The 26,578-nt window shown below is 51.1% G+C and overlaps 3 protein-coding genes across 5 annotated transcripts in view; 2 read left to right on the top strand and 1 right to left on the bottom strand.

The window, feature by feature from the left end:
• The window catches only part of Myo1h (myosin IH), a 41,859-nt gene extending 40,482 nt beyond the window's left edge, over nt 1-1,377 (top strand). Inside the window, exon 31 of the mRNA XM_040731164.1 lies at nt 476-1,377. Coding sequence (XP_040587098.1) covers nt 476-499 — 24 coding nt within the window. The 3' untranslated portion in view covers nt 500-1,377. The remainder of the gene's footprint in view (nt 1-475) is intronic.
• On the bottom strand, nt 987-23,517 carry Kctd10 (potassium channel tetramerization domain containing 10). Of its 3 annotated transcripts, none has more exons than XM_013119794.3 (7): nt 23,413-23,517; nt 17,909-18,122; nt 10,354-10,523; nt 8,235-8,321; nt 7,916-7,968; nt 6,526-6,721; nt 987-3,421 (listed from the first exon to the last, which is right to left on the bottom strand). In XM_013119794.3, the coding sequence occupies exons 1-7, from the start codon at nt 23,413-23,415 to the stop codon at nt 3,197-3,199; spliced, it is 948 nt and encodes a 315-aa protein (XP_012975248.1). In that variant the 5' UTR covers nt 23,416-23,517; the 3' UTR covers nt 987-3,196. The 3 variants fall into 3 exon arrangements, with proteins under 3 accessions (XP_012975248.1, XP_012975247.1, XP_021087971.1); XM_013119793.3 differs by having other exon boundaries at nt 8,235-8,324; XM_021232312.2 differs by having other exon boundaries at nt 8,235-8,324; nt 23,326-23,414.
• A 123-nt stretch (nt 23,518-23,640) lies between these two features.
• Ube3b (ubiquitin protein ligase E3B) overlaps nt 23,641-26,578 on the top strand; it is a 40,084-nt gene continuing 37,146 nt past the window's right edge. The window contains 1 exon segment of the mRNA XM_005078939.4: nt 23,641-23,943. The gene's annotated coding sequence lies outside the window, so the exon portion shown is untranslated.

Raw genomic sequence — 26,578 nt, forward strand, 5'->3', positions numbered from 1 at the left:
CCTCACCCTCGTGAAAACTGGGAGCTGAATTCCCACACTGGTCACAAGCTCTTCACAGTCCTTCTGGGTTGCAGCAAACTGAGGGTCTTTTTCTGTGCCACGTTGCAAGAAAGGGACATGTTGAAAGCAGATGGGGTGGGATCTGTGAAATGCATTTTCTCAACACATTTGAGTTTTTAGGTAAAACTGGTTTGCAGGTATAAATGGTTCACAAGTGCCTTTCACAACACAGTGGCCTCCACCCCAGTCAGTGACAAGTGAAAGGGTCACTTTGAAGGAGGCAATTTTTCAGTGACCTGAGGTGCTGCCAGGACTCTGGGGCCACACAGTCCATGCTCCTCTGTGCCTTCCCCAAGGCTGAAGCTGCACTGATGAGTCTGTGCTATTCACTCTCTAACCCTGCTGGTCCCATAGGAGGTAGAAGGGGCTTCCTCCCCCAGGGCTGAGGCTCTAAGCCAGGTGTCCCTCTCCTTAGGTGTCGGCAAGGAAGAAGACCTGACAGAGGATGACCTTTGCCCTCCCAGGTCACTATTTCTGCTCCAACCGAGCAAGTACGAATTTGATCCAGTTAACCCCATCTTCAGCTCCTGGAGCCTGGATTTCATCAGCAGATCCTGTGCTATGGCAAAGCCAGACCTCAGCCACTTGGGTGCTAGGTGGCACTGCATCCAAACGTTTCCTGAGAGTCAACCTCGAGTCATCCACCTGTCCCCAGTAGAACCCAATTCAGGTACACCAAGAAGTCATTATAGGATGGGTGGTAGACTTTGTACCTCTGCTAAGCTGCTGAGACATGGGAGTGAAGGGAATTTCATCGAGAGTCCAACTTGAATTCTGCTGTAAACGACAGTGGGCCAGCTTCCCACAGGCGCTTTAGCTTCTAGAAGGTGCTTACGCATGCCCTACTGAACAATGACTCGGCTCTGGAGGAGGAGCAAGAGCCCTTGCTCTCTGCTGGTGTTCCCGAAAAGACCAGAAGGCAGATGTGAGTAGAAGCACAGTTGAACTTTTATTTTACATGTGTCCACAGACGCTTGACAACAGTGAGCACGTCTAAACTCCCAACATTGTTTCCGCAGTGCAGACAGGAGGTTAGTGATGAGCTAAGGTGACCAGTGACTTTGGGTGGAGCCCTCTAGCCCGCATGCACCCCGGGGGAGGGCAGAGTACCAGCAGTGAACAGCAGGTACAGAGGTTGCACCTAAATGTGACTTACAGAGAGATCAAAGCCCTTCTTCCTTATCCTCAGGAAGGCGACAGGAGGCCATGCCAGGACCTGCTGGGGGTGTGGGCCCCAATCGCCACACATATTGAATCTGGTTACCATGGACAAAAAGCTATTCCAATTTATTTTGACTGTGAGCCATTAGTGTGCAATAAAACTCCAATCTTTACACCAAACCCAAGACCAGTGATTCACTGGATGGCTCTGAACTAGAAATGCTGACTACTGCCCTTCATGCTAGCCCAGGAAATCTAGAAGCAGAGCTTTGGAACGACTGATGCTGGGTCAGGCCCTAGTAGACAAGGCTGCTGGCAGTATCAGGCACCATGGAATGTTTGCCAGGCCTGTTCCCATCCCTGGGAGCCGAGGTGCAAAGCTGCAGGCACAAGGTTTGAGGAAAAAGGAAGCTAGGGAGAGCTGCCAAAACAGTAGCTAACCATAAGGCGCAGGGGCCACGGCAAGTCAACTGGACCACCAACTCATTCTGCACACCAACATTTAAACAGTGTATACAATGGCTTTTCCATCCCTACAGAAAACACTAGGACTCAACATTCATTTTTACTTCCTAAAAAAGCTGAACCCACAGAGCAGGGCTGACGTTTCAAACAAACAGTATAAAAACTCATAAAACATGATTTGTAAGCTCCCTTTCTTGGCTCGTAATACAAAAGTTTCACCACACCACTGTGTAAAAAGCATCTACCTGGTACACGGTTCCTCGATCCAGTCGGGATTGTTTATTGTTGGCGTTGCTGCCAGATACAAAAGGTATACGACTGTCAACGCACAAAATGAGCTGTAAAAACCGTCACAAAATAGAAACTTGAGAAACACGTCAGAGATTATCCACTTCATACCTTTGGTCTAAAAAGTCGTAACAATTCCTTCATCAAGCATCCTTGCCTTACCTTGTAACTAGTGTACTCACCCACCCGCGTCAGTCGGGACATCTGCACAGGCGCATGGGGACTAGAGGTAGCTGGCACGTCCTCCACAGGCTCCTGTGCCCCACAGCCACACATCCCCACCAGCAGTCACACACATTCTTCAACACAAACGGGACTGAAAGGTACCTGCACACCCACTGCATTCTGTAGAGAGATAAAAACTGAAGGGAGCTCTAGGAGATACGCAGGGAAGTGCCCGGAGACAGCCTACCAGCTCCTAGCGGTGTTCAAGTCTAGGGCTACACAGTTCCTAACCAAGGGCAAGGCACCTACTTGAGGAAAGGAGGCCTCGCAGGGAGCAGACCCTTAAGGCGGCGGCGGTCTGGAGCAGTGGCTGCAAGTGTTCAGATGACCTGGGATGGGGTGTGTCAACAAACCCAGCAACGGGAAGGACATGGATGACAGCAGTCTGCTCCTTGCCAGACAGTGGGGCTGGCAAAACACGAGGTCCCCAGTCCACTACTACAGGCTGAAACTATTGGCCAATGAGAAACTCGTGTACAGAACACACTCCCAGCATGGTCAGAACACACAGGGCAGTTTGGTTGTCAGGTTGCCAACCACACAGCCTCTCAGAACTGTCAAATGAGCCCTTGAAGGAGTGTCACTTAAGAAGCCCTAATAGGTAGTCAACACCCATAAAAATAAATACCACAAAGGCTCTTGCATACATGCCAAACTCACTCATACTTTTCCTCCAAGAGCCGAGAAAGCCCGGGTCTGGGCTCTCAAAAGAAGTCAAGCCCTCAGACAAGCTTGTTCAGAAGGGGTGCACACCTGGGTCAACACAGAAGCAATCCACCACGTCGAGAAATATCAAAATCATCTGGCTTGTTACAAGTGTCTCCAGACCTCAGGGGAAGTGGGAGGCACCCTAAAGCCTGCACAGGGTCTGAGGGGGCAGGGGCAGAGAGGGTGGAGGGCAGCTCTGGCTGGCCTGCTCACTGGTGGAGGTGGGCCCGGTCTTGTGCACAGGGTCTGAGGGGGCGGGGTAGAGGGGGTGGAGCTCTGGCGGTCCTGCTCACTGGTGGAGGTGAGCCCGGTCATCTGGGCGCTTGATGTGGATCCTCCGCACTCGCTCGATCCTCTCCCGTTCCCGCTCCTCGTCCTCATCCAGGTGATGGGAGCGTCCAGCCGCCCCGCCTGTGGCCTCCAGGAGTGCATTGTCAGGTCCTCGGCCATCCTGGGCCTCATACAGCAAAATGTTCAGGGTCTCCTCATAAATGCGAGCTTCGGGAAACTCAACCTGTGCTCCAAATAGACAATGAGTACATTAGCAGGTTGCATAAGGCCCCTGTTTCACACTGCATTTCCCAGCAGGACCATCAGGCTAACAATGAAGACAGTCACAGGGTAATCCAGTGTCACAGACTTGGGGGATACCCCCTTTGTCCGCCGTTTTCTTACACCGGAGCCTCCAGCAGACTCATGGCTGCACCCACAGCTTATAGTGGCTCAGGTGATGCCTTCCTTCCTGATGGATGGCTGTGGTCTGAGCAGGCTGGGTGAATGAACACCTGCTGCTTGTTCTCAGCTTCCTGTCAGGTGCCCTCAGACACAGGCCTAGGCAGGGAAGACAGCAGTAGCTTGAAGAAGCAAAGTCCCAGCTTTTGAGCAAGTGAAGCAAGGGAGCCCAGGACAATGAAAGTCCTTGGGGACTGTAAAGGTGGGAGCCTTGGAAACTAGAAGTACCGGAACGCCCACGGTGGCAGGATCTGCTCCTCCTCACACAGACCAGCAGTGGACACTCCCCATCCAAACAGACTGGCCACACACAGCAGCACAAGAGGCTGAGACTGGGAAATCCAATTGCCACTAGAACCCCATGCACAGGGCTGATTGGAGCTTGTGGCCTGAATCCCACAGCGTTAATTGCCAGCAAAACCAAAACAATATATATTGGGGCCCATGAGATGGCTCAGCGGGTAAAGGTGCCAAGTCTAATAACCTGAGTTCAATTCCCAGGACCCACATGAGGTAGAAGAAAACCAATACCCACAAATTGCTCTCTGACCTTCATCCACATGCCAAGGGAGAGAAGACAGAATATTAAAATCAAACAACAACACAGTTCCGTAGCATATCCTATAACTAGTACTCAAACCAGTTAGGAGATGGTTCTAAATTCTTCAGAATTGGGAAGAAGCAAGAAAACCTCAATTCAGCCGGGTGTTGGTGGCGCACGCCTTTAATCCCAGCACTCGGGAGGCAGAGGCAGGTGGATCTCTGTGAGTTCGAGGCGAGGCTGGACTGACAGCCTCCAAAACAATACAGAGAAACCCTGTCTCGTAAAAACCAAAAAAAAAAAAAAAAAAAAAAAAAAAATCTCAATTCATGGGAACTCTCACTCAACAGATGCCGGAATCACCTGACAAAGGTCCGAAAGCAGCCGTTACTCAAAATAAAAGCAGCAGCAGCAAGAAGTGAAGACAGAGAAGCGAATGCGTTCGCAGACCTGAAACACGACAGTCCAGTCAGGCTGGCGACAGTGCTGACCACAGGAAGAGCTCATGGAAGTCACACAAAGGACAAACAAAGCTCTGCCGGATTACCATCTACTCTGTAAGGATTAGGGACCCGATTAAAGGCTGCACAGGGACAAGTGATGAGAAGAGCACCAGGAATGACCTGGAACACCATCATCAGGTCACCACCATGCAAAACCCCAGAAGAATGGCTTAGATCACGACTCAAGTGTGGCCCCCACAGCTCAACGTCTGGGGAACAAGGAACTATTATCACTCAGGGCCAGTCCTGCTGCAACCAATTACCTGGGAAACCAAGGCCTTGGGCTCCCCTGAGGGGCAAGGTCATCACCAAAGGAGCCAAGGAGAGGAGAAAGGCCCTGACCTTAGGCTGCCTCCTGGAGACCTCCACTTGTCTGAGACCACTTGGGTTGAGCAGGTGCCTGCTGAATCCCTTTGCTCTCCATTAAGCTCTAAAGTGAGAACTGGGAACCTTTAAGAGCTCACTGGAAGCATGATGCAGCTTGCACAGTGAGTGAGTGGATGGCTCTGCCCTGCACCCCCCCTCCCTTGTTTCCAACAAAGATCATCAGCACTCTTTCCTTGGCTACCTCAGAAGCAATCTCTATCTGTCAGGATAGATTCTGAACACCTATGCTTAGCATAGGCTGCTCAAGTCAGACCTGTGCAGGGGAGAAACAGGCGTACAAGGGGAGCCATTGTCACAAGGTGGTGGCCCTGACACCAGGTGATGTGTAGCACATGGGACTCTACTTGTCAGATCCTGTGATTTCAATTTTTCATCATCAATTAAAGAATCCTGCATCTCTCTGCTCTGTTCTTGTATCACCAGTATTCTGCCAGCTCTGGGACCCCACAGAACTACATCTCCCAAAGCTGGAGGGGTGACAGTAACCCGATCCGGTGACTGATGGACTGTACATAGATGACTAGAACCGTGGCAATCTGCTTTTGGCAGAATCAATGTCACAGGTAATCAGAGAGAAGTGACAGAGTGCACACAGCAAGCACAAGGGAAAGTGGGAAGGAGGGAGGTCACGCACTCGCTAATGGGCAAGCGTGTCTAGAGAGTGCAGCTCTGACAGCCAGTCGGGCTCCAGCAGTGCTCTGCTGTATGATTCAGCAAGAGGGGCAGACACGATTGGCTTGAGAGGATACAAAGATAACTCCAATACCCAGCTCTGTTAGGAGTCAGGTAGCTGGGAAAGCTGATATGTGGGAGGCTGGAGGAGTGCTCAGGAGACAAGAGCACTGGCTGCTCTTCCACCACACCTGAATTTGGTCGCCAGGATCCATGCCAGGTGGCTCACAATCCTTTGTAACTTCAGCTCTAGGGAATCCGATGCACCTGCACTCACACACACATACCCACATGAAGAAAGACACATCTACAGATAATTAATACTTTAAAAAGGAATGGCCTGTGGGGCCTATGACAGTGGAAGACAGACCTCAGTCAGCAGACAAGAGGACAGAGGGTGGACAGCCAAGGATAGTCAGAGCCAGCCTGAGGAGGCAGCAATGCTACCTGAGCCTTGACAGGGCCATGCTGGTGGAAAGTATTCTTACATGGAGGACGACAACCCGGCAGGGGCTAGCAACGCCACATGGAGGACAACCCAGCATGGGCCATTGGAAGGGCCACCAACGCATAGTTGGCCCATGGAGGCACGAGCAGTCGGGTGCATATGGTGCATGAACAAACCTTAGCTAGTGGGGGAACATGGCCATCCCTGCTTGCCCAGTCTCAGCAGGACCCACACTTGTTCCTGAGACCTACATACAGACCTGCCCTAGCTCAATGGGGTGGACAGGGAGGGTATACATGTCAGCACACACTTAGGGCCGTCCACACAGCTCTTACCTTGGTCTGCTTCTTCTCGGTGGCATAGACGATGGATGTGCAACAGACTTCCGCAATTTTTCGGCCCTGGCCGTAAAAGGACCAGCAGCAGATTTCATCCCCGATGACGTCCTTTATGAATAGGACTCTCCCATTGAAGCGCAGGGAAAGTTTATCAAAGAGCTCAATGTTCTTCAACATATTGTCGTCAGAGTTGCTGCAAAGAGAATTCAGTGAGGTGAGCAAAGGCTGCAGATGTCTGCCCAGTGCATCTTTACACAGGCCTCCCTGGTTCCTTCTCCTTCTCTACTTCTACTTAGTGAGCTTTTGAGAAAGACACTGTAGTATCTACTGCCCTAGGAGAAGAAAGCCCAAAGACATCAGTTCAAGTCTCAAAGTGTACAAATGGCAGAGCTGGGTCTCAAAAGATAGTTGTGGCCTGAAGGCTGTGCTCATAACACATGGTTGCATGCCTGCCCTACACAGGCCTAAGTAAATTACTGAATGCAGGACCTCTGGGCACAGGCTGAGTCTGCCCTAATCTTCTCTTCCAAGCCCCATGAGATACACAACAGCAGAGTCAAGGAAGACCTTTGTTTTGTTTTTGTTTCTTTGAGACAGGGTAGCCCCGAATGGCCTGGAACTTACTCTGTAAGATCAGGCTGGCCTCTGTCTCCCAAGTGTTGGGATTAAAGGCATGCGCCACCACCGCCCAGGTCAAAGACGACTCTTCATTATATCCCTACATCTCTCAAGTCGCTCATTTACAGAGTGTGTTTCTGAGAGCCAAGGGGACTCTAAAACACCCATCACTTGCTGGTGGCATTGTTCAAACAGTGTAGTCCCCAGGAACTAAACAAGTCACAAATGACCAGCAGCCCACTCTTAGTGTTTAAAAGACAAAACAGTAAACTTAAATTTCCAGCAGCATCGTTCCTAATAGTCAGAAGCTGCAAATGACCCAATGCCCGTCCATGCGGATGAGCGAGTAAAGTGTAGCAGTTTGCCATAAAGAAGAATGACATACTGATGGTGCTACAGTGTATGGACCCTGAAACATTACAGTAAGTAAAGAGATCGGTCACAAAATGATGACATGTTTAAAAGAGGCAAATTTACAGACATAGAAATGTAGGCTAACAGCTGCTCTGGCCAGGGAAGATGAGAGAGACTGCTAGTGGGGTGAAAAATGTTCCAATACTAGAAAGTATTGGTGGCTGCACATTGTGGATATGTCGAAACCACTCAACTGTACAACACAAAAGGTGAATTGTGTGGCATGGGGAATTCCACGTGAAGTTTCACCTAGCCATCTATCTACCTGTCTATCCACCCAGCTAAGGTGCAGAGGGTCCTTCTGGTGTGAAATGGACACAGGCAGAGCCTGGCATGACTGCTGGCTGACGCTTACCTGGTGTAGGAGTATTTGTTGTTACTTCTGTTGTAAAGCAGCTTCACGGCCGGCTGCGGTCGGATTAAAGGAGAGGACAGTCACTAGACATGCAAGTTAGTACACACTGGCTTCCCAGCGGCTGTGGGCGCAGGCTTGCAGAGCTTACAGGAGAGGGGTTGCTGCACACTCCAGGGGCAGGGGTAACACTGGAGATGGGGCTTACCACTTAGAACTGGTACTATCTCAAAACACAGGCACTACTGCCCCCCACCCCTGCCTCTGAGCCTGGACAACCCCCCAATACACACACACACCCCACTTGCAAGCCTCTACACACCTTATTTGAAGTCGCTATAAGTCTCTGTTCTTCCTTGGAGGAGGTGATGACAGGAACCTTGCAGAAGGGTTCGTAAGTATCTTTGTTCTGCTGGAACAAGACATGCTTTCAGCCAGGGGTCTGCCTAGCACAAGCTGTTTAAGCTGGCCAGCCAAGAAGCCAGGCCCTGATGAGGAGACAGACGACAGTCATGGTGGGAGGAGAGGACAACATTTTTGCATCTGATAATTAGGAAGGCTAAGACTAGGGGAGGAGTCTGCTGTTAGGGCTGTGGTATGCCTGACTGCCCAGTAAATACAAGAATGACACAGCTCTCTCTGCCCAGGAAGCTCTCAGTACAGCAGGTGGTGGCATCAGAAGCCCTTACAACCTACCGGAGAAAGGTCCACATCCCTGCAGTGGTGGCAGAGGGCAGAGATGCGTTACTGCTTTAACAATGTACAAATTCCCCAAGCCTGCCAGTCTGGTGACATTCAGCCATGCTCACACCCCACAGACGGAAAAAGGGTTTTAACGAGAGTTGCTATGTAGCCTGGGCTGGCCTCAAACTCATGATCCTCCTGCCTCTGCCTTCTGAGAGCCCAGATTTCAGGCACTGCCACAGCTGGCAGTGGAGAGCTCCTTACAGGGTATCATCTTCCCCTTAAGGCTCACAGTGAAGAAAGTCAGTCTGTTATCCAACCATGAAGGCCCCGGAAGGCTAGGACTCCAACCCCACATATGTGGCTTTTCCTTGGGCCTCAATAGAAGCCAAGGGTCATCCAATAATGTACGAGAAGCTTCTCAAACATGACATCGGAACGAAAGGAAACAGTGAAAATGCAAAGAAGAAAGCCACTGAAGGAGCAGACAGACAGAGCAGACCGAAGGACAAATGATCGGGGAGGGGCACCTTCTGCCACAAGGGCAACCCAACATGAAGACAGCTTTCAGACACGGTAGGGAAAGGACAAGGAGCCAAGTCCTGGAGGCTGAACCTCAGATCTGTAGACAGAAGCCAGAGGACATGTCCCGACACAAAGGTGACACAGAGGATCTTGGAGACATCTGGACAGTCCAGCATGAGACTGGCCCTCCTATCTGTGAACCTGGGGATCAAGTAGGGACAGAGATGCAATCAGAAATCAAGCAAACAAAACAAAAAGAAATCAAACAAAATGCCCCAGGGCACAGCAAGAGTGACAATGACAGGGGGAACTAGGACACTGTCTAACCCAAAGCTGTGATTAAACTCTTCTTCAAGAAGGAGCATGCAAGCTTGGTGGAGGGGAGGGAGTATGTGAGGAGAAGTCTAATTTTCCAAGTCCAGTAGGTCACATCTAAAGCTAGGAATATATAGCAGAGCGCGCCTGCCTGGGGAAAGGGGTGTGGGAGGTGGGAAGGCTATGTGGCAGGAGTCCTCCATCATGGAGTACGCTGTACTTCCTGCATGATGTGCCTGCACAATGTTATAAATGCAAGAATGAATCCAGTGAAATTTATAACGATTACCAGGGCTCACAGGCAAGAGATGCGTGTGGCAAGGCCACTAACTTGAACTCGGGACAGTGAATACTGTCCCAGTGAGGGCTAGACACAGCTCCAAGACTCAGGGAAGGTGCAATCACAACCCTATCTATCACAGCACAAAGGGACCTTGTGAGGCTCCAAAGTAAAAGCTACTGACTACATGTGCTCTGTGGACTTGGTCCTTACTGGTCCTGCTTCAGGACACACGAAGAGTGAAGGGACTGTGTCTGGAGGTTTCTCTGGGCTTCCAACGATAACAAACGTAGGGAGTCAGTCACAGGGTGGAGTCAGAAGGATTGCAATCTAAGGAGATGATGCAGCTGCGCAGGTGCTAAGGTAAAGATCTGAGCACAAAATGTTTCTGAAGTACTGTCAAGTTATCCCCTAGACAACAGCATCCAGGTGGGATGTACAAACGACCACATGCTAATGATGGGGGAATGGTTCCCTGATGGCTTTCGGAAGCAGAGACCTGTTTGAGCAGGTAGGTCTCAGGGTTACTCTGCAAACGTCTCCCGGTGTCTCAATGAGGCAGGGCCCATTTGCAGGGGGAAAGGAGGTGGCAGACAGGTCCGGTGCCCGCATGTGGGGCACATAGAAGGGTGCCTACTTGTAGGGCCGCCTGGCACTCTTCTAGCAGGCCCTGCACCAGGTAGTACTTGGCCTCCGCCAGTAGCTCCTCGATCTCCCGGCGACTCTCAGGCAAGGGCACAGAACCGTCTCGAAGATAGTTGAGTATTGTCCCGAAGTGCTTCCCACAGCGGTCAATGAGGATCCAGCCTACAGTGGGGTGACAGGGTAACTGGTCACATGGCAACTTTTCAGGGGAGGTGAGCACGATGGCTGGGCACAATCACTCCAGACTCCTGCGGTCATTAGCCCATGAGGCCCTACGGCAGCTAAAGCCTGCAAATGTGCTCTGAAGGACCTGGCAAACCCTGAGAAACTCAAACCTGACGCCAGCAGCAGAGCCAATCCAGCAGACATCCCTGACTGTGACCTCCAGTCGGCAGAGACCTATCCATGACTCCACACAGCAAGCACGCCTGGGCAAGGGGCAGCAACCCAACAACAGAGGGCATCAAAGGGCTCAGATGGCGGGTGAGCCTTCGCTGGATACGGAAGAATGCTCCACCTTCTGGCCAGCACCAGGCATGAGGGTAAGGGCCAAGGCTAACCCTCTGCTAACCAGTGTCCTCTCCAATCATCACTGGCTTACTCCTCCTCCACCTGGCCCCTGGTTTTCAAAGCTCCTCTCCTGAAATGTGACATCTCTGGAAGGCCTCAGAGGAGACCAGGCCTGGAGCCTGGTGACAAAGAAGCAACAAAAAGAGGTACAAAGGGAGAAGACCTGTGATCTCTCACAGCGCATGGGAAACACTCAAAAGCAGTTGAGGGGGAGGGGCGCCTGGCAAGAAGCAGTGAAGAGCACTGACTACTCATCCAAAGGACTCAGGTTCAATTTCCAGCACCCACATGGTGGTTCACAACCATGTCTCAGAGTATCAACAACCTCTTCTGACCTCTGTGAGCATAGGGCACTCACGCGGTACACAGACATATGTGCAGGAGAAACATGTGTACACACAAAACAAAAATAAAACTAAAGCAGCCAGCCAGCCGGGTAAGCCAGCCCTCACAGGGACTGCAGGCCAGGAGTCTTGGTCATGCCTGCTGACCACAGCATGGTAAGGAGGGGTAGGAGGAACCCGGCCCCCACTGCCTTCCCACTCTCACCCCTGTTGGGAGCAAGAATAGACACCTCCACTGCTGACCCCATCATGTCCTGCCCCGGGGGTCCTCAGATCCCTAAGCCAGAGGGAGAGGACAATAAAAGTACCTTTTTCATGTCAAGTCACACACCTGGCCACCTCATTTTGCCCCCATGTCTACTATATCCAGCCTCTGCCAATGGTCTTTTGTGGTTTTGGAGCTGACAGAGATTTCTGTACCCCGACAAGGCCACCCCCATGTTCTTCTCATGGGCCTCCTCACACTGCTGTTACTGTGCCTTCTTCTAAGAGCAGTCTCTCCCTCCAGAGCCTTCAGTGGGAAACTGCCACACACTGTGTTTCCTGCAAGGAGCAGGAAAAGGAATGCCCCACCCGAGAACACAGATATGTCCTGCTAAGCGAGCTGGGAAGGTAAACCCTCCCACAGTGACCTCCAGGTGCCATACAGCCCTCTTTCTGGGTCTGAGAAAACAAGACAGGCACTTTCTATTGTACACAATGCAGTCAGCAGCCTAATGTGTGCAGCTGGGTGGTCCAGGTCAGGGACTGGCTAGGAAGTACACCCTTTTCCCAACCCTTTCCCCCGAGTGCAGCCTCGATCAAGTCAGCCAGAAGTGGCCAACAAGGAAAGTGGGTCCAGGTTTCTTAGGCTCTAGCATTCCAAGCAAAGTCAGAACAATCTCCTCATTTTTAAAGGATGGCAAATTAAACAGTTCTCAACCCATCAAAAGGCAAATGAAACATGGATATATATGTAAGTTGAATTCAGCCTACGTGCATCCGGCCTACAGCCCCCAAGTTCCCTAGACCAAATGAGGATACAGTATGAACCGACTGGATTGCTCCTCAACTGCTCTTCTTGGGAGAAACACTCTCTGCATCTCCACAGATAGAGTCCCCAAGATGCTTGGTGGCATTCCAAAGAGGGGGTGCAGGATCAGGATTCAGCCACTAAGAGTAAGGACCCTCAAGCTTCAGCAGAAATAGCAGTCAGTGACAAACTTGGCTGACCGGGAAGAGCCTGCCCATGTCCCGCCTTCCGTGCATGATCAGCTCAAGCTGCTGGGTAAAGGCCAAGAGCCCCCAATTCCATCACCCAAGCGACAGGCCAGAGTTTCCATAAACGAACAGGCGAACTGTGACACTGGGCTCCAGCTCAGGAACATCAGGAAATGCTTGCGGGGAAGGCATACTTTGGACAAATAAGGGCAAAGGAGCCAGGCACACTCTCCATGTGGTTTCAATTAGCATTTTGACTGGAAATATTTTGGTTGCTCTCAAAGCAGGACTCTATCCCTTACAGTCAGCTTGAGCGCCTGCACAGAGAACAGCAGTCAGCCAGCCAGCAAGCAGCTCCTTGTTCCTCGGAGCACATGGCACTTAGGGCAGTTTACAGGACACAGGATGGGCAGTGCAGCCCAGAGACTCTGACTACTCCAGGATGCCTCGGTGCCTACACGGTCCTGACAAGCGGGCCCCTGCTAGAGCCCCAGCTCTGTCACTGCCTGCTCCACCCCTCGGTACTCCCCTTAAGCTCTCTGTCAGCCATCTCTGTACAGACAGAATGCACAGTGCTGGCATTCAAGCATGACCAGAGAAGGGACAGAGAGCATAAAGCACAACACCGGCCTAGCGACATCACTTACAGCTAGTGATGGGTCAGCGACAATGAACACATCACATCCTAGCTGCTGGAGAGGACAGCAGTGGGACCCTCAGGAAGCAGCAAGTCCCAGAACCCAGGAGGGAGTCAGGCAGAGGGTTGATGGGGGTGGGAGCACTGCTGGGGCATGGGACTACTGGGCTCACCTCATGCAAGCACACTGGCGTTTCCTCTCTGGGGAAGTCAGGCTGTCCATCCCCTTCCCGTCCTTCTCTAGGAAGCCTTTCCTCAGCACACTCAGGTCCTTACAACTCCAAGCCTGCCCAGTCTCCACAGTCACTCAAATTCCCGAACCGGAGTCTCAGGACCTCCAGCACTGGCTCTCCTGCTCAAGTGGATTTACTTGTGACATGGGGCCTGCCCAGAGCACTGCAAAGGTCGAGCAGCATTCCCGGCACCCAGGCTGTGACAGCCAAAAACATCTCTGGACACTGCTAAATGTCCCTTAGGGCACAAACAACAGCAGTCCTTATCTGAATCACTGAACCAGATCAGGACCAGATCAGAGGATGGGGCTGAAGGGCAGACACTCCTACCTAGCAAGTACGGTTCCCAGACTCTTTCCCAGTACTGGGAGGGAGGAAGGAAAAGGAGGGAGGAAGGAAGCAGAGACCTGACTGTAAAAGCAATGTGTAAATGATGGAAGCTGAGTACGCCAGGCTGGGGGATGCTGTCCACAATCAGCCACATGGAACAGGATCCAGACACATGCCTTTACAGAGCAGCATGGCTTAAGAAAAGGAAAAAGTGCAAATTACATGTATGGTGTGGACTAACTTTAAAGATGTGTTACACTCGTTTATGCTGTGGACTATTTAAGTGTGTAAAGGTGGGTTACATTTGTTTCTGCTGTATTTGTTCAATTATGAAAAAATGTGTTGCTGTTTCAGCTTGCCTGCCTAAGGCACCTGACTAGTCTAATAAAAAGCTGACCAGCCAATAGCTAGGCAGAGAGAAGGATAGGCAGGGCTGGTGGGCAGAGAGAATAAATAGGAAAGAGAACGAGGGAGAAAGAGAGGGAGACGCCTAGGGTCAGCTGCCAGCCAGCAGACACAGCAGGACACACAGAAAGAAAAGGCAAAAAGCTCCAAGGCAAAGCGTCGATGAAGAGACCCAGGTTAAGTTATAAGAGCCAGCAAGACAGGAGCCTAAGCTAAGGCCGAGCATTCCTAACTAGTAAGAAGTCTCCATGTCATGATTTGGGAGTTGTTTTCAGGCCCAAAGGAGAAAGCTGGTACAGACACAGTCAAACCAATTACTATAAAAGGGACACACACCACACCAGAAGTTAGGGAACGCAAGGCAAAACAGACACTGGGGCAGAACGGCAGCTTGGCAGTAGTTAAAAGGTTCAGCAGTGCCTGGGCAGGCACAAGTCCAGACCACTGGGAGGCATGAAGACTGACACAGCCACCTGAGTGAAAGCTCTGGCAATACCCAATGCAGTGGAAGACACTGTCCCCAGCTGCCTCTGGGAACACACGAGAGGGACAACTAGGGGTGGGCCAAGAGCTGAATGCTGCAGACCCCGAGGTTGTAACAGGAGAGTGAAGTCCAGCCCTTGCCCCACATCCCCAGAGAGAAGTCAACACTCCTACACTGAGCACTGGAAATAATTTGTTGGGCCATCAGCCAGACATATTCCATCAGCTGCAGTGTGTGTCTAGAAGGGATTACCACAGGGAAATACCTGAGCAGGAGCTATTTACTCACGACGGCATAAGCATAATACTGAATGAACAAGAGCAAGAAAGAATGCCAAATACTGTCTAAGGCCACACTAAGGGAACATTGCTTAGTAACTCCACAGCAGTTAGCAAACGTAATACCTAAAAAAACGTGGCTCCCAACGCTGGCTGCACGCTGGAGCCACCTGGACATCTATCGAGCCAACACCGGGGCGGAGTCCTCTGGTGAGAAGACTGAGGGCTGCACTGGGGACCTTGAGTCAGGCTAGCAGCTGCCACTACAAAGGAGAGCGGCCAAGAGACGAGGCACAGATGCCACACTGTATTAGATGACTTGGCTTTCTGAGAGGATGTGCAGGTAATAAAATGACTCTGCTTCGGCCTGTCTCTACACTCCCAATTCTGAACGCGTTAGTCAGAGGTCTAAACCTCGGGGAGTAAGGGGCAGGGAGGGTGTTGTGTACCAAGAAACACAGCACTGCAGGCCAGTGCTAAAGAAACGGGATGTGAGAACAGGGTCTCACCATTCCAGGCTGGCCCTGAACCCTTGATCCTCCGGCCTCTGCTTCCTTAATGGCAGAATTACAGGCGTGTGCCACCATGCCCAGTGTTTTATCTGGTGCTGGGGATTGAACCTGGCTCCAGGAATGCTGGGCAGGCACTCTATCCACTTAGCCTGGCCCAGTCTCAGACTCTAATTCTTACTGCAAGAGCTGCTGCATAAGCCCACTGGGCCACTGGAGATGTTGACGAGAGCTCACAGGAAAATTCTACCACGGGCAGAACTCAACTTTTCAGAGAAGCAGGGAAAGCTCTGCTCACTGCCATTGTGTCCTCTCAGAATAGGCACCCTGAGGGCACAATACCAAACCGCAGCACATCCACTCCTGAAGGGCAAGGTGGGCTCCCCGCCTCCCCCATGGAGGCAGGCTTCCGTCAACCTGCTATCTGCACGCGGCTCCTCTCCTTCCACTCTCCAGTAATGCCTGCTGCCAGTCGGCCCAGAGCTCCCAGCACCCACCACGTGGCTCTCTAGCGGACTCATACACTTGGAACTGTCAACTACCATGAGACGAGGTTCCAAGAAAGCCACGTACTCAGTGTCACAATTCCAGTAAATGGCTTTCGAGGCAAAAGCTGGCACCATGACGGAAGGAGGTAAGACTCCACAAACGCCAGCTGTGACTTTGCCATGTGGCAAAGACAGGCAGAACTGAGCCCATGTTCTTTATTCAGGAGCTGTGTGCACAACGTGCAGCGCTCAGGCAAGTGGCAGTGAAGGGGACGCTCCCATCAGCCTGGACACAGGGCCTCTCCTTAAACCATGCTCTCTCAGCCATGCGCCAGGGATGTCTAGCAACAGGACACACACACTACCAGGACTCTGAAACCTCCTTCCCTTTCTGGTGGGAAGCCCTACCGTGGGTCCCTTGCTCAGCTGCTGCTTTTAACATTAGTCTTTTAAAGACAGGGTCTGTGGCCGGGCGTTGGTGGTGCATGCCTTTAATCCCAGCACTCGGGAGGCAGAGGCAGGCGGATCTCTGTGAGTTCGAGGCCAGCCTGGTCTACAGAGTGAGTTCCAGGACAGCCTCCAAAACAATACAGAGAAACCCTGTCTCGAAAAAAAAAAAAAAAAAAAAAAAAAAAACAGAAAAAAAAAAAAAGACAGTGTCTGTGTGTCTATATAAGCATGTGCATCTGGGTGACCAGAGAAGCCAGAAGGAGGCATCCAATCCCCTGGAGCTGGACTTACAGGCAGTTGTGAGCTGCCTGACGGGGATACTGAGAACCAACTTCAGTCTTCTACAAAAGCCGTGTCATGTGTCCAGCTCCAGCATTTCTGTTTGTAGCAGATTTCAATGCAGCTGGCAGTGAGATGGATTCCCAAATCAGGGCCAATCTTGAAGATGTAGGAAGTCTATCCCTATTTGTACCTAAGAATGCTCCTGGGGCAGCATGTAGGCCACGGGTCGGGCCATGCAGTCCCTCCAAGGACAACAGGATGGCTCTGCCTGGCATGGGTGAAGATGCCTCCATGGAGCTCAAGGACTCTGGCAGCAAGCCAGTGGCTGACCCACTGTGATCTGGCCTGCGATGGCCCTGTGTCCAACCACAGAGAATAAGGATCAGGGAATCTCTGGGTTGGTGGCTGCACCTCCTTTGCTAGCAATGTAACTCTAGAAAAAGCATTTAACTGGTTCCACAGCAAAGGGCTACCCTGAGGATTAACAGAAACAATATCTGTTAACTGCTGGACCCAGAGTTCTCCTAAGGAGGTAGGAGGCCTGGTGACTGAGGGGTACACATGACATGTCTGGCATGTTGGCGACAATCCTGCTTCCCCAGATGCTGGATTACCCAGACAGCATGGAACAGACGCTGCCCTTAGCATGTGTCTACAACAGAAGCAGGTCTGCTGGTCCACAGACACTGTTCATGTGAGCAACAAGGGCTGTGAACCCTGTCTGGCTTGCAGTGTGGCCTCTGGCCACCCAGATGAGGGCTTTCTTCAAGAAGTTTACCCCAGCTGCTCTTCCAGAACCCTGCCAAGACTGCAACAGGGGGGACCAAAGCACACAATGACCCTGGTTTCTCAGATAACATCTGTTTCCTCCTGCAGCTGGGGGTCATTGTCTTGATTTCCACAAACACTCGCAGTATGGGTGTGACTACAGAAAAGGGCACCTCCCATCATAAAACACTGTTTCTGAGCACAAGCCAGGGGGCCTGGGGCTCTGACCCACTTCACTGGAAGGGGAGCAGTAAGGGAAGCTGCCCTGCCCTCCCCACCCTTCACAGAGGCAAGCTGAGGCCTGGAGCAGGAAGAATCCTGATCACAGTCACACAGCAGAGCTGCCAGGTCAAGACCAGTCTGGTCTCAGCTCCAGTGCCACTTCCGCAGGAAGATCTCCCTGACCACACCCCCCAAGTCTCGGGCTTCCTGCACACAGCTGTGTGTACAACTACTCTTGAAGACCAGGCTTCTGGACAGACAGACATCCTCAAGCACTAGTGTGTCTGTGGCACTGAGCGCAGTGTCAAATTAGCAACCACCAGCTGACAGCTGGTGGATGGACTCACCTTCACTGTCGGTGAGAACCTCCATGCGCCCACTGAACATGGCCTTCAGCATGGTGTCCTGCTTGGTGAGCGTTTGCATGGTGGTGTAGTAGAGGGCGCCCCCGACATTCAGCTTCACGTACTTGGAGCTGGGGCTGGCGCCTTTGAAGGAAGTGGTGCGTGTCGCAGCCGCTGGCACCGCTGAGCTCACCACGCTTTCTCCTGACATCTCTTCCTGCCAGTAAGAAGACAGGATCAGACACCAGCTCCCCTATTCCCGTCAGCCATAGGCTGAGCTCACACAGAATTCACTCCAGATAGTGCTCTGCTTTGGCCCAAGTACTCATTACATTTAAAATTTTCAATGTTGACAATAGTGTCACTAGACAGCACCTTCAGATACAGGGTACTCAAACCAGGGCTAACACCTGTCTTTGCCTACTTCAGGAAACTGACTTTTTAATATGAATCTATCAAATTCTAGAGCTCAAAGGAAAAAAAATCTGATTTCTGGTTTCTCTTAAAATCAGAGGCTAACCGGGTCGGTGAACAAATGGTGGCCGCTGGGGGACTGGCTGCCCCCAAGGTGAGGAATGCATCCCTTAGTTCACACCAATCCACACCTAGTCTAACAGGCCAGCCTGGCCTGCTGACCCTGTGGTATGAGTTTGCCTCTAAATCTGTCTGTATCCGCAACAGATGGAGGGCATATCAAGAGCCAAAGCCATGCCTGGGTTGCTGTACCTTCCCTCACAGTCACCAGGAGCAGTTAAAAAGACCATCTTTAGATGAACTGCAGACTGACATGCTTTTGTGAACTAGGCAGCTGCCCTACTCCTTCCTGCTCCTACAACTTCCTATGGGGAAAGTGACCCCGAGCCCAGACAACAGCCAGATGAGGAAGCGAGTTCAGAAAAAGGAGCAATTTCCCACCTTAGTGTCACCAGACAGCGAGATCTACAGCAGTCCAGACAGCACCTTCAGACACAGGGTACTCAAACCAGGGCTAACACCTGTCTTTGCCTACTTCAGGAAACTGACTTTTAAATATGAATCTATCAATTTCTAGAGCCTGAGATGTCTAAGGGTGGACTGGGTCTGTTCCCTGAATCTGAGGCAAGAACTGAGAAAGAGAAAAGCAGCCTCCATAGACAGTGCAGGCTGCCAGCACTGCAAGGCCTTGGAAATGTCACAGAACTAACTTCACCATTACATGAAGCCACTCTGGGCCAGGCTACTGTAGGACAAAAACAAGACCATTCCACCATCGCACCCAAACACATGAAGGACACAGGCCTTATCCAGACATGACCACACACAGCCTCTCCTGGCTGACATGTGTTCCTGCTGCTGCCTGCTGGTGCCCTGAGTGCCCTACCTTCAGGGTGGAATTAGCTGTCTGCTGATGATATTGCACACAGCAGGGCCACTTCTCTGAACACTCCTGTTCCTCCTCTTCCTGAGGCACCTTCCTCTCTCAGTGCAACCTGGCGGTTACCTGGTCACACTGGGCACAGGTATGCTCCTGGTCTCTTTTGGCTAGAGGGCACTGACAGCACAAAACTTCAAACTACCTGAAAAATGGTGGTTTTCTTATTTTTACCAGAAAGACTGTTTCCACAGTGAATGCTTATTTACATTATAAACGACAAAACATACCTAACAGGCAGGAGACTAAACAGAAGCAACCTGTTGTTACAGCAGAGACAGTAAGCAAGGGATGGGAGATATGGCTAAGCCTTCCCACCGCTGGCCCCTAATCCTCAAGGGTGGCTGGGAATCACACTGGGGAACTTGTGTCAGAGCCCTGCAAGGGATTTCCTCAAATGATTCTTCCTGATTAGCACTCACACACAGACAGATACACAGACTCACCCACACACCCACCTCCCAAGGCGGTTTCAAAAGTTCGGGCGGGGCTCTCCTGGGGTCTATGTCATGAAGCCAAAATAAAAGATGCCAAGAAGAAAGCAGAACATCACCCACTGCTCCCACAGCTTTCAAACCAGCCCCTAGAGATGCTATATTAACAGTTATGGCCAAACATATCCTCCAGAAATAATGTCCACTGGCGGCAGGAGATTCTAGGAATAAAGCATTTTCCAAAACTTTGATGACCTAGAGGGTGAAAGAAAGGCTTATAGTGTGTGTCTAGAAATACTTTATATCCTTTCAGATGTAAACTTATAATACACACACACACACACACACACACAGAAAGTATAGTCAGTGGAAGCAGTCTAGCATCTTGCAAGGCACCTGACAGGAACACGCCTGTGCATCTGCGCAGCCGCACTCTGAGGAAGTCAAAGAACAGATACCCTAGACATACCCATGTCCTTCACCACTTGGTTTCTGCCATTCTGACTGTGACATCCACACCACGGGAGAGGCAGGGACAGCCATCTCCATTTTATGGCCCATAGAGGGTCAGTCACTTCTCAAAGCCACAAGGGTCAGTGACAAGCAAGCAAAGGATGTGGGCAAGGCCCGATTGACCCTGGGCTGTTCACAATGCTTGGTATATTAGAGCTGTGACATGTAAGTCAATAAAGGAAAAAAAAGATGAAAAGCAACATGTAGTTAAGGACTCAGCTGGCCCAGTTCAAGGCTCCAACTCTGTCACTTAGTAGTGGCAGGAACACGGGCTAGATACCTGAATGTCCCAGCTATCAGAGACACTGGCTTCCTTCCCTGCCGCAGGAGGCCAGGTGGACAGAAGCACTCAGCATAGCCCCAGGCTAGTTAAACACTCCAGCAGAAAACACTCAAATCATGATCATCAAAGTCTCAAGTCACTGTCTCTTCTTCTCCAGCTATGAAGTGCAAAACGACAAATATCACAACAGAGTCTGTGACACCATGTGGAGCAAGGAAAGCCTAGAAATATGGCAGACTTCCTCACCCCAAATTAACTAATTGGCCTAATGCCAGAAGGGACCCTCGGGGAGCAGATCTTGGCTGCATCCATGTCCCCAGGGCTCAGTGTTGGTGACCTAAGGGCAGGAAGCAGTGGCTTGCTTTAGCACTCTTCTCTGCAGAGACCTACCCCGCCCTCCACTCAGTAGGACTTCCCTTCCCTGTCTTTCACAGTGGTGCTTTTTAGAGGCTGACTTCACCAGTGAGGGCGCAAGTGGAGCATTAAGGACATGGTTACCAGTCACAGGAGGGAAGGCATCCTGAGATTCGGATTTGTTTGTTTGAAATTGTCCCGGTGCAATGAGTGAATCTAGGCTTCTTTCCTCCCCAACTGCTTAAAGATACCGTCACTGACTCTAAATGGTGGCTCTCCCTGGCCACACACTGGCACCCCAGAGGAGTTTGAGAAAGACAGTGACGTCTGGGTCCTACTCATAGATATTCTGGTGTTTTCCCTCTATTGGATGTGGCCCGGGGAATTCTTTAATTCCCCCAGTTGGTTCTAATACGAGGCCCAGATGACAAGCCTCCATTCTAAAAGGTTCTGTACCCCTTAATTCAGCTATAATTAGTTAGCTCTGTGGTCTTAAGAAGCTCTCTAACTTCTTACTCTGCTGGCCCAGTGAATCCCTGACCCGCACGTAAAAACCAACCAAAGCATCATAAATTAAAGCCTTGCTGCCCAGCTTCAGAGGCCAAAGCAGGAAGCAGCCATCTGCATGCTCGAAAAGATTTTTAAAAAATCAGCAGAAAGGAGAGAACTATTGACTTGAAGGGAAAACCAGACAAACAAGACAGGAAAAACGAAACAAAACAAAACAAAACAGAAAATAGCAAATCCCTGCAGCCGTCTCGTGTGAGCAGAGGGAAACAAGCCAGAGGATGCTCTGCTCTCCGGCCATCACTTTCCATTCGACGTTCACAGGATCGATTGAACCCAAGTCTCAGTTCCCCCATTAGTAAAGCAGACTCTTAAAGCTAGAACCTAATCCTACTTCTAGAACTTTCCTACCCAGAAACAAAGTTACTCGCCACCTGTGCTTACCAAACACAGGTGCCCACCCCGATTAGACCCCAAAGAGGCTAACTGAAGGTTGGCAAGCAGCGGGTGATGTTGCCACTAATTTGGGTTTAAAAGGCTCTTTCAGGTGATTCGGATGCTAAGTAAGATCAGACGGCCAGTTTATCTAATAGCCGCAGGGGATCTGAAGGGGATTCTTCCTGCAGGGAAACACCAGCGAGGCACTAAGCACTCACTCCTGATGGCTAAATCTTAACACCTTCCTAAACTGAGGTCTCTGCTACACCGAAGTAAAAAAAAAATTAAAGGCTGCAGCTCCATTCGAACCAAGCCAGGTAAAGAGGGCAAATAACAAGCATTCTGCACCCCGAACTTGCTTCTAAGGCAGTCACCACCAACTCCAACAGCCTGAGCAAACGGGCGCTCTCCTGCTGATTTTTAACAGGCTTCTCTTCACAGTCTAGTGAGGATATTGTCAGTCCCGCTTTCTTAGGGAAGGAAGCTAAGAATTAGAACTCTTCAGGGGCTGATGTCAAATACCTCCATTTCACAGCCCAAATCACTGATGACTTGCAGCTTGTGAAAGAAATCGGCGAGTCTTGTGCCCAGCTTGTCTGTGGTTAGGGCTGGAAACCTAGCAGCTCTTAACAAGTCCCTAGGTTAGGATGCTAGCCTGGGGGCCAGCTGAAGAGCTACTGGTGTGGCTGGCCTTTTGCCAAACCATTCCTTCCTTATTTTACACGAAACAGAGCTGATGGAAGCTAAATGCATGCTGACTCATTCGTCCTCGGTTTGGGATTGACCTTCTAAGAGAGTGGGTGGCAAACAAAAAGGGCCTGGGTTGATCTCTGCCGGTCCTTACCCAAGGACACGGAACCACTCAGGGAACAGACCCTTGAGAATCCCAGGTAAACAGGAACCATCCCACAGCCCGACAGCAACAAGAGACATCCTGGGATCCCGAGGTGTGGTCACCTAAGGCCTCAACGGAAGTGACTAGATAGGTACCCAGATGCCTCCTGAGGCTGGACTGAGGGTCACGATACCCTGACCTCAGACACCTGGCATCCCTCCCCAGAATTCCAAGCACTGGATTTACAGTCAGTCTCTCGTCATCTCGGCTCCAGACTGTGGGTTTAGAGGAACGTGGAAGGCCTTTCCTGTCTTGCCTGGTACACACCCACGCAAGACACGGCCCCCAAGATGCCAAAAGCTCGGCCCCAAGGATTCCCGCTCGCCCCTCTCCACCGGCCCTCGAATCTTCATTTCCCACCCCGAGCGTCGGTCTCGATCCCGTCTCTTTGTTCTAACAATCCTCCAAGTACCGTCTCCAACCAGCACGGGAGACTCAGAGCCCGTCCGCTCTCCGCCCCGCACATCCCCGCGAGTCCAGACGCCCCTCGCAGAAGCCCAGGTCTGGACCCGAGGCCCTTCCCCCGCCCCGACCTCGCCCGCACGCGCTACCCAGCACCCCTCCGCTGTCGCGCCCGCCGCGCACCGCGCCTGGTCCGGCGGGTCCCTGCCCCTCGGCCTCGCCGCCGCCCTCGCCGGCCCGAAGCCCCCCGACAGCGGCCACCGCCCTCACCATGAAAAGTCGGAGGACGCCGGAGTCTCCAAATCCGGACTGAAAGGCAGGAAACACCCAGCTCACTCAAGGCAGGGGGCGGAGGCGGGGCCGGGGCGGGCACTTCCGTTGTCCACACCCCACTTCCGCCCCGCAGAGGTCTCTTCTTAAAGTGTCCCCTGTAGCCCGAGAGGACCACTCTTTTTCCTTTCAACCACTCCCCTCTCGGATGGGTTCCACCGCCCCATAGCTGTGTTAGGCATTTATCACACTTCTGGATTTTTCTTCTTTCCTGCTGCTTAAGAAGAGGACAGGATGAAGAGACGTTTTCTTTTCTGGACGACGATACTGTGCGGAACTGTTGTTTCCCGGAACTGGATAATTGTTTCTAGGCGGAATTCGGAGCACAACACCCGGGGCAAGATGGCGGCCGGCCTTCGGCCGCTGCCCCGGGTCCGGCCGAACTCGGGGGTAACGGGCTGAGGCGACGGCAGCTGCGGCCCGGACCCCGATCGTGGGGACCTCGAACGGATAAAGATCTCCGGCCTGCCGGTAGCGAGTGGGAACAGGATGGTCGACTCTCCGGGTGGTGGCACCAAGGGCTAAGGGAGGTTGTCGGGGGTCGAGTCTTGGCTTGGGGAAGGCGGAGGGGGAGGTTCTGGGGGTTGACTTTCTGGCTCCAGGGATCTCTCCGTGGCCCCTTTCCTTCGGTTTTCCTGTTCGAGGCAACTGGCCTTAATAGCCAACTAATTAAGGGCGAGACGGATTTGTTTTGTCGTTGTTGATGTTTCTGCCAAATGAAAGGTGTTGGGCCATAGGAGTCACCCGAAGTGGAATTCGAGTTCTGCGCGCTCGCTGTGTGACCTTGGGTGAATTCAGTCACATCTCTGACCTTCGGTTTCCTCCTTTGTAAACGGAGTACTTAGATTGTTTCACAGAGGTTACTTTTTAATACGCTTTAGTGAGGTTCCTGACAGCTCTTAATACAGACAAACTTGACCATATTTTGACGTCAGCCTAGCCACAGGGGAGCCTGCCATTCTCAACTTCCCTTTGTTGTGCCATTCCGTGAGTGGAGGAATCCTGAATTTTGTCTGTCTGACTTGCCAGTAAGTAATTCTTTTGGGGTTCAAATTCAGAAACCCGGAGGACACCGGCAAGTTACATGCCCCTCTCTGCATATCGCTGTAGATTTCTATGAGCCATACCTTGGATTATTTAAGACCTATTGCCTATTCTTCGGTGTATGCTTTCTTTAAGACCCATTGCCTATTCTTCAGCTTTTAAAATTGGGGTATTGTAGCCTATTAGATAGAGCTGATGTAAAGGAAGCACTAGTTAAATATCTGTATAGTGTCTGTTCTGCGACCCGCCCTTTATAGTGGTGGTCATTAAGCCTGGCAACCTAGCTTTTTCCACCATAAAGGAAAATCAGGGTGTGTATTTTGCTTCACAGTCTGGACTCTTGTGTGGTTTTGTTGAAGTTAGTCTTGTCCAGCATAAGAAGAGTTTCAGGCAGGTGGCCTGGGAATATAGAGGTAATGCAAGTACGAATCTTGTCTGTTTGCACTGAAAGCGTGACTCTGCTGCTTACTAATTGTATAGCCCAGACTAAGGGGAGGGGATTGATCACAGATGCTGGGGGGGAGGGACGACCTCCCGCCCTGCTCCCCTATCCTGCCTGCTACTTGAGATCTCTTTATTCTTTTTTTTTTAAGATTTATATTTTTTGTTTTTATTTTAGGTGTATGAGTGTTTTGCTTGCCTGTATGTATGTGTATGCCCATGACCAACAGAGGGCACTGGATCTTCTAGAACTGTGGGTGCTAGAAACTGACCCTGGTTCTCTGCAAGAAGAGCCAGTGCTCATGGCCACTGAGACAGTTCTGAAGCCAATAGTAGTGTCATCTTTTCTTCTACCCTGCCCCCCCTTTTTTTCCTGGTTTTTTCAAGACAGGGCTTCTCTGTAGCTTTAGAGCCTGTGCTGGAACTGGCTCTGTAGAGCAGGCTGGCCTTGAACTCACAGAGATCCTCCTGTCTCTGCCTCCTGAGTGCTGGGATTAAAGGCGTGTGCCACCACTGCCCTGTTAGTAGTACCACCTTAAGGAGAAACCTTGGTATTGTAGTCATGTCTCGAGCCCTGCTTACACCTCTCAGGAGCTTGGCTGTTCATAGTTTAAACAATAGGCCTAGGGGTTCGTGTCCCATGTGCTAGGCCTGGCAAGCCTTAGTTCTTTTGAGGACAGGGAAAAGCTTAATGGAATGGTGCAGATGGGAAGATTAAAATAATAATAATAAATGGACTGGGGAGAAATCAGTGGTTAAGAGCACTTGCTGCTCTTGCAGACGACTCAGTTTCTGTTCCCACATCTCATGGCTCACAACACCTGAACCTCCAGCTCCAGGGGATCTCCTGGACACTGCCCTCACATCCTCACAGACAGACGGAGACACAATTACAAATAATGTCAGAAAGAGAAAAACCCCTTTAGTGTCTGTAAAGGTGACACACCCCCTAGGCTTTGTAACTGCTCTTTTAGCAGCTCGGTAGAACCATGGTGCATGCGTGTCTGTTCTCATGACAGGCATCAAAACAGATGATCAAAGACAAGATTCTGAGACTTCCTGCCAGCAGGGTTGACAGAGCGGGGGAGGGGGTGTTTGTGCCAGCTCTGGGTGACTCAGGTCCATGTGCTCCTCTCTGTGAGAAGGAGGGGCTCCTCATAATCCCACTGGCCACTTTGATTTTTTTTTTTTTTGGCTCTTACCTTTTACCATGCTAGAGAACAGATGCGCGATCTCAACCCTGATCTGCCGCAGTATGGTCTCCGTGTGTGCATACTCACTTTGTCTTTTTACTGAGGATGGAAGCCTGTTGTCTCACAGGCGGCCGTCTTTTCACGTCTAAGTCATAAATCCTTTTCCAGAGCATTGAAATAACATGAAGGGTAATCGTCTTTTAACATTGCACCACCAAGTGGAGTTATTTGAAGTAGGGTCACATTTAGAGCAGACTCTAACTAAAGAGGGTTTTAAGGATTTAGTTTTATGTGCGTTGGTGCTTTGCCTGCATGTGTGACTACATGAGGGTGTTGGATCCCTTGGAACTGGAGTAGCAGAAACTGTGAGCTGCCATGTAGGTGTTGGGAATTGAACCCAGGTCCTCTGGAAGAGCAGCCAATGCTCT

Source organism: Mesocricetus auratus, unplaced genomic scaffold (genome assembly GCF_017639785.1).
Source record: "Mesocricetus auratus isolate SY011 unplaced genomic scaffold, BCM_Maur_2.0 Super-Scaffold_100025, whole genome shotgun sequence".
NCBI lineage: Eukaryota > Metazoa > Chordata > Mammalia > Rodentia > Cricetidae > Mesocricetus > Mesocricetus auratus.

What these genes read in the sequence shown, in the direction of transcription:
- Kctd10 (XM_013119793.3), bottom strand. An exon ending in GGTTCTCACCGACAGTGAAG is followed by an intron (nt 10,524 to 17,908) that starts GTGAGTCCATCC and finishes ACCCCACTGTAG; the next exon opens with GCTGGATCCTCATTGACCGC. An exon ending in AACAAATACTCCTACACCAG is followed by an intron (nt 6,722 to 7,915) that starts GTAAGCGTCAGC and finishes TTCTCTTTGCAG; the next exon opens with CAACTCTGACGACAATATGT.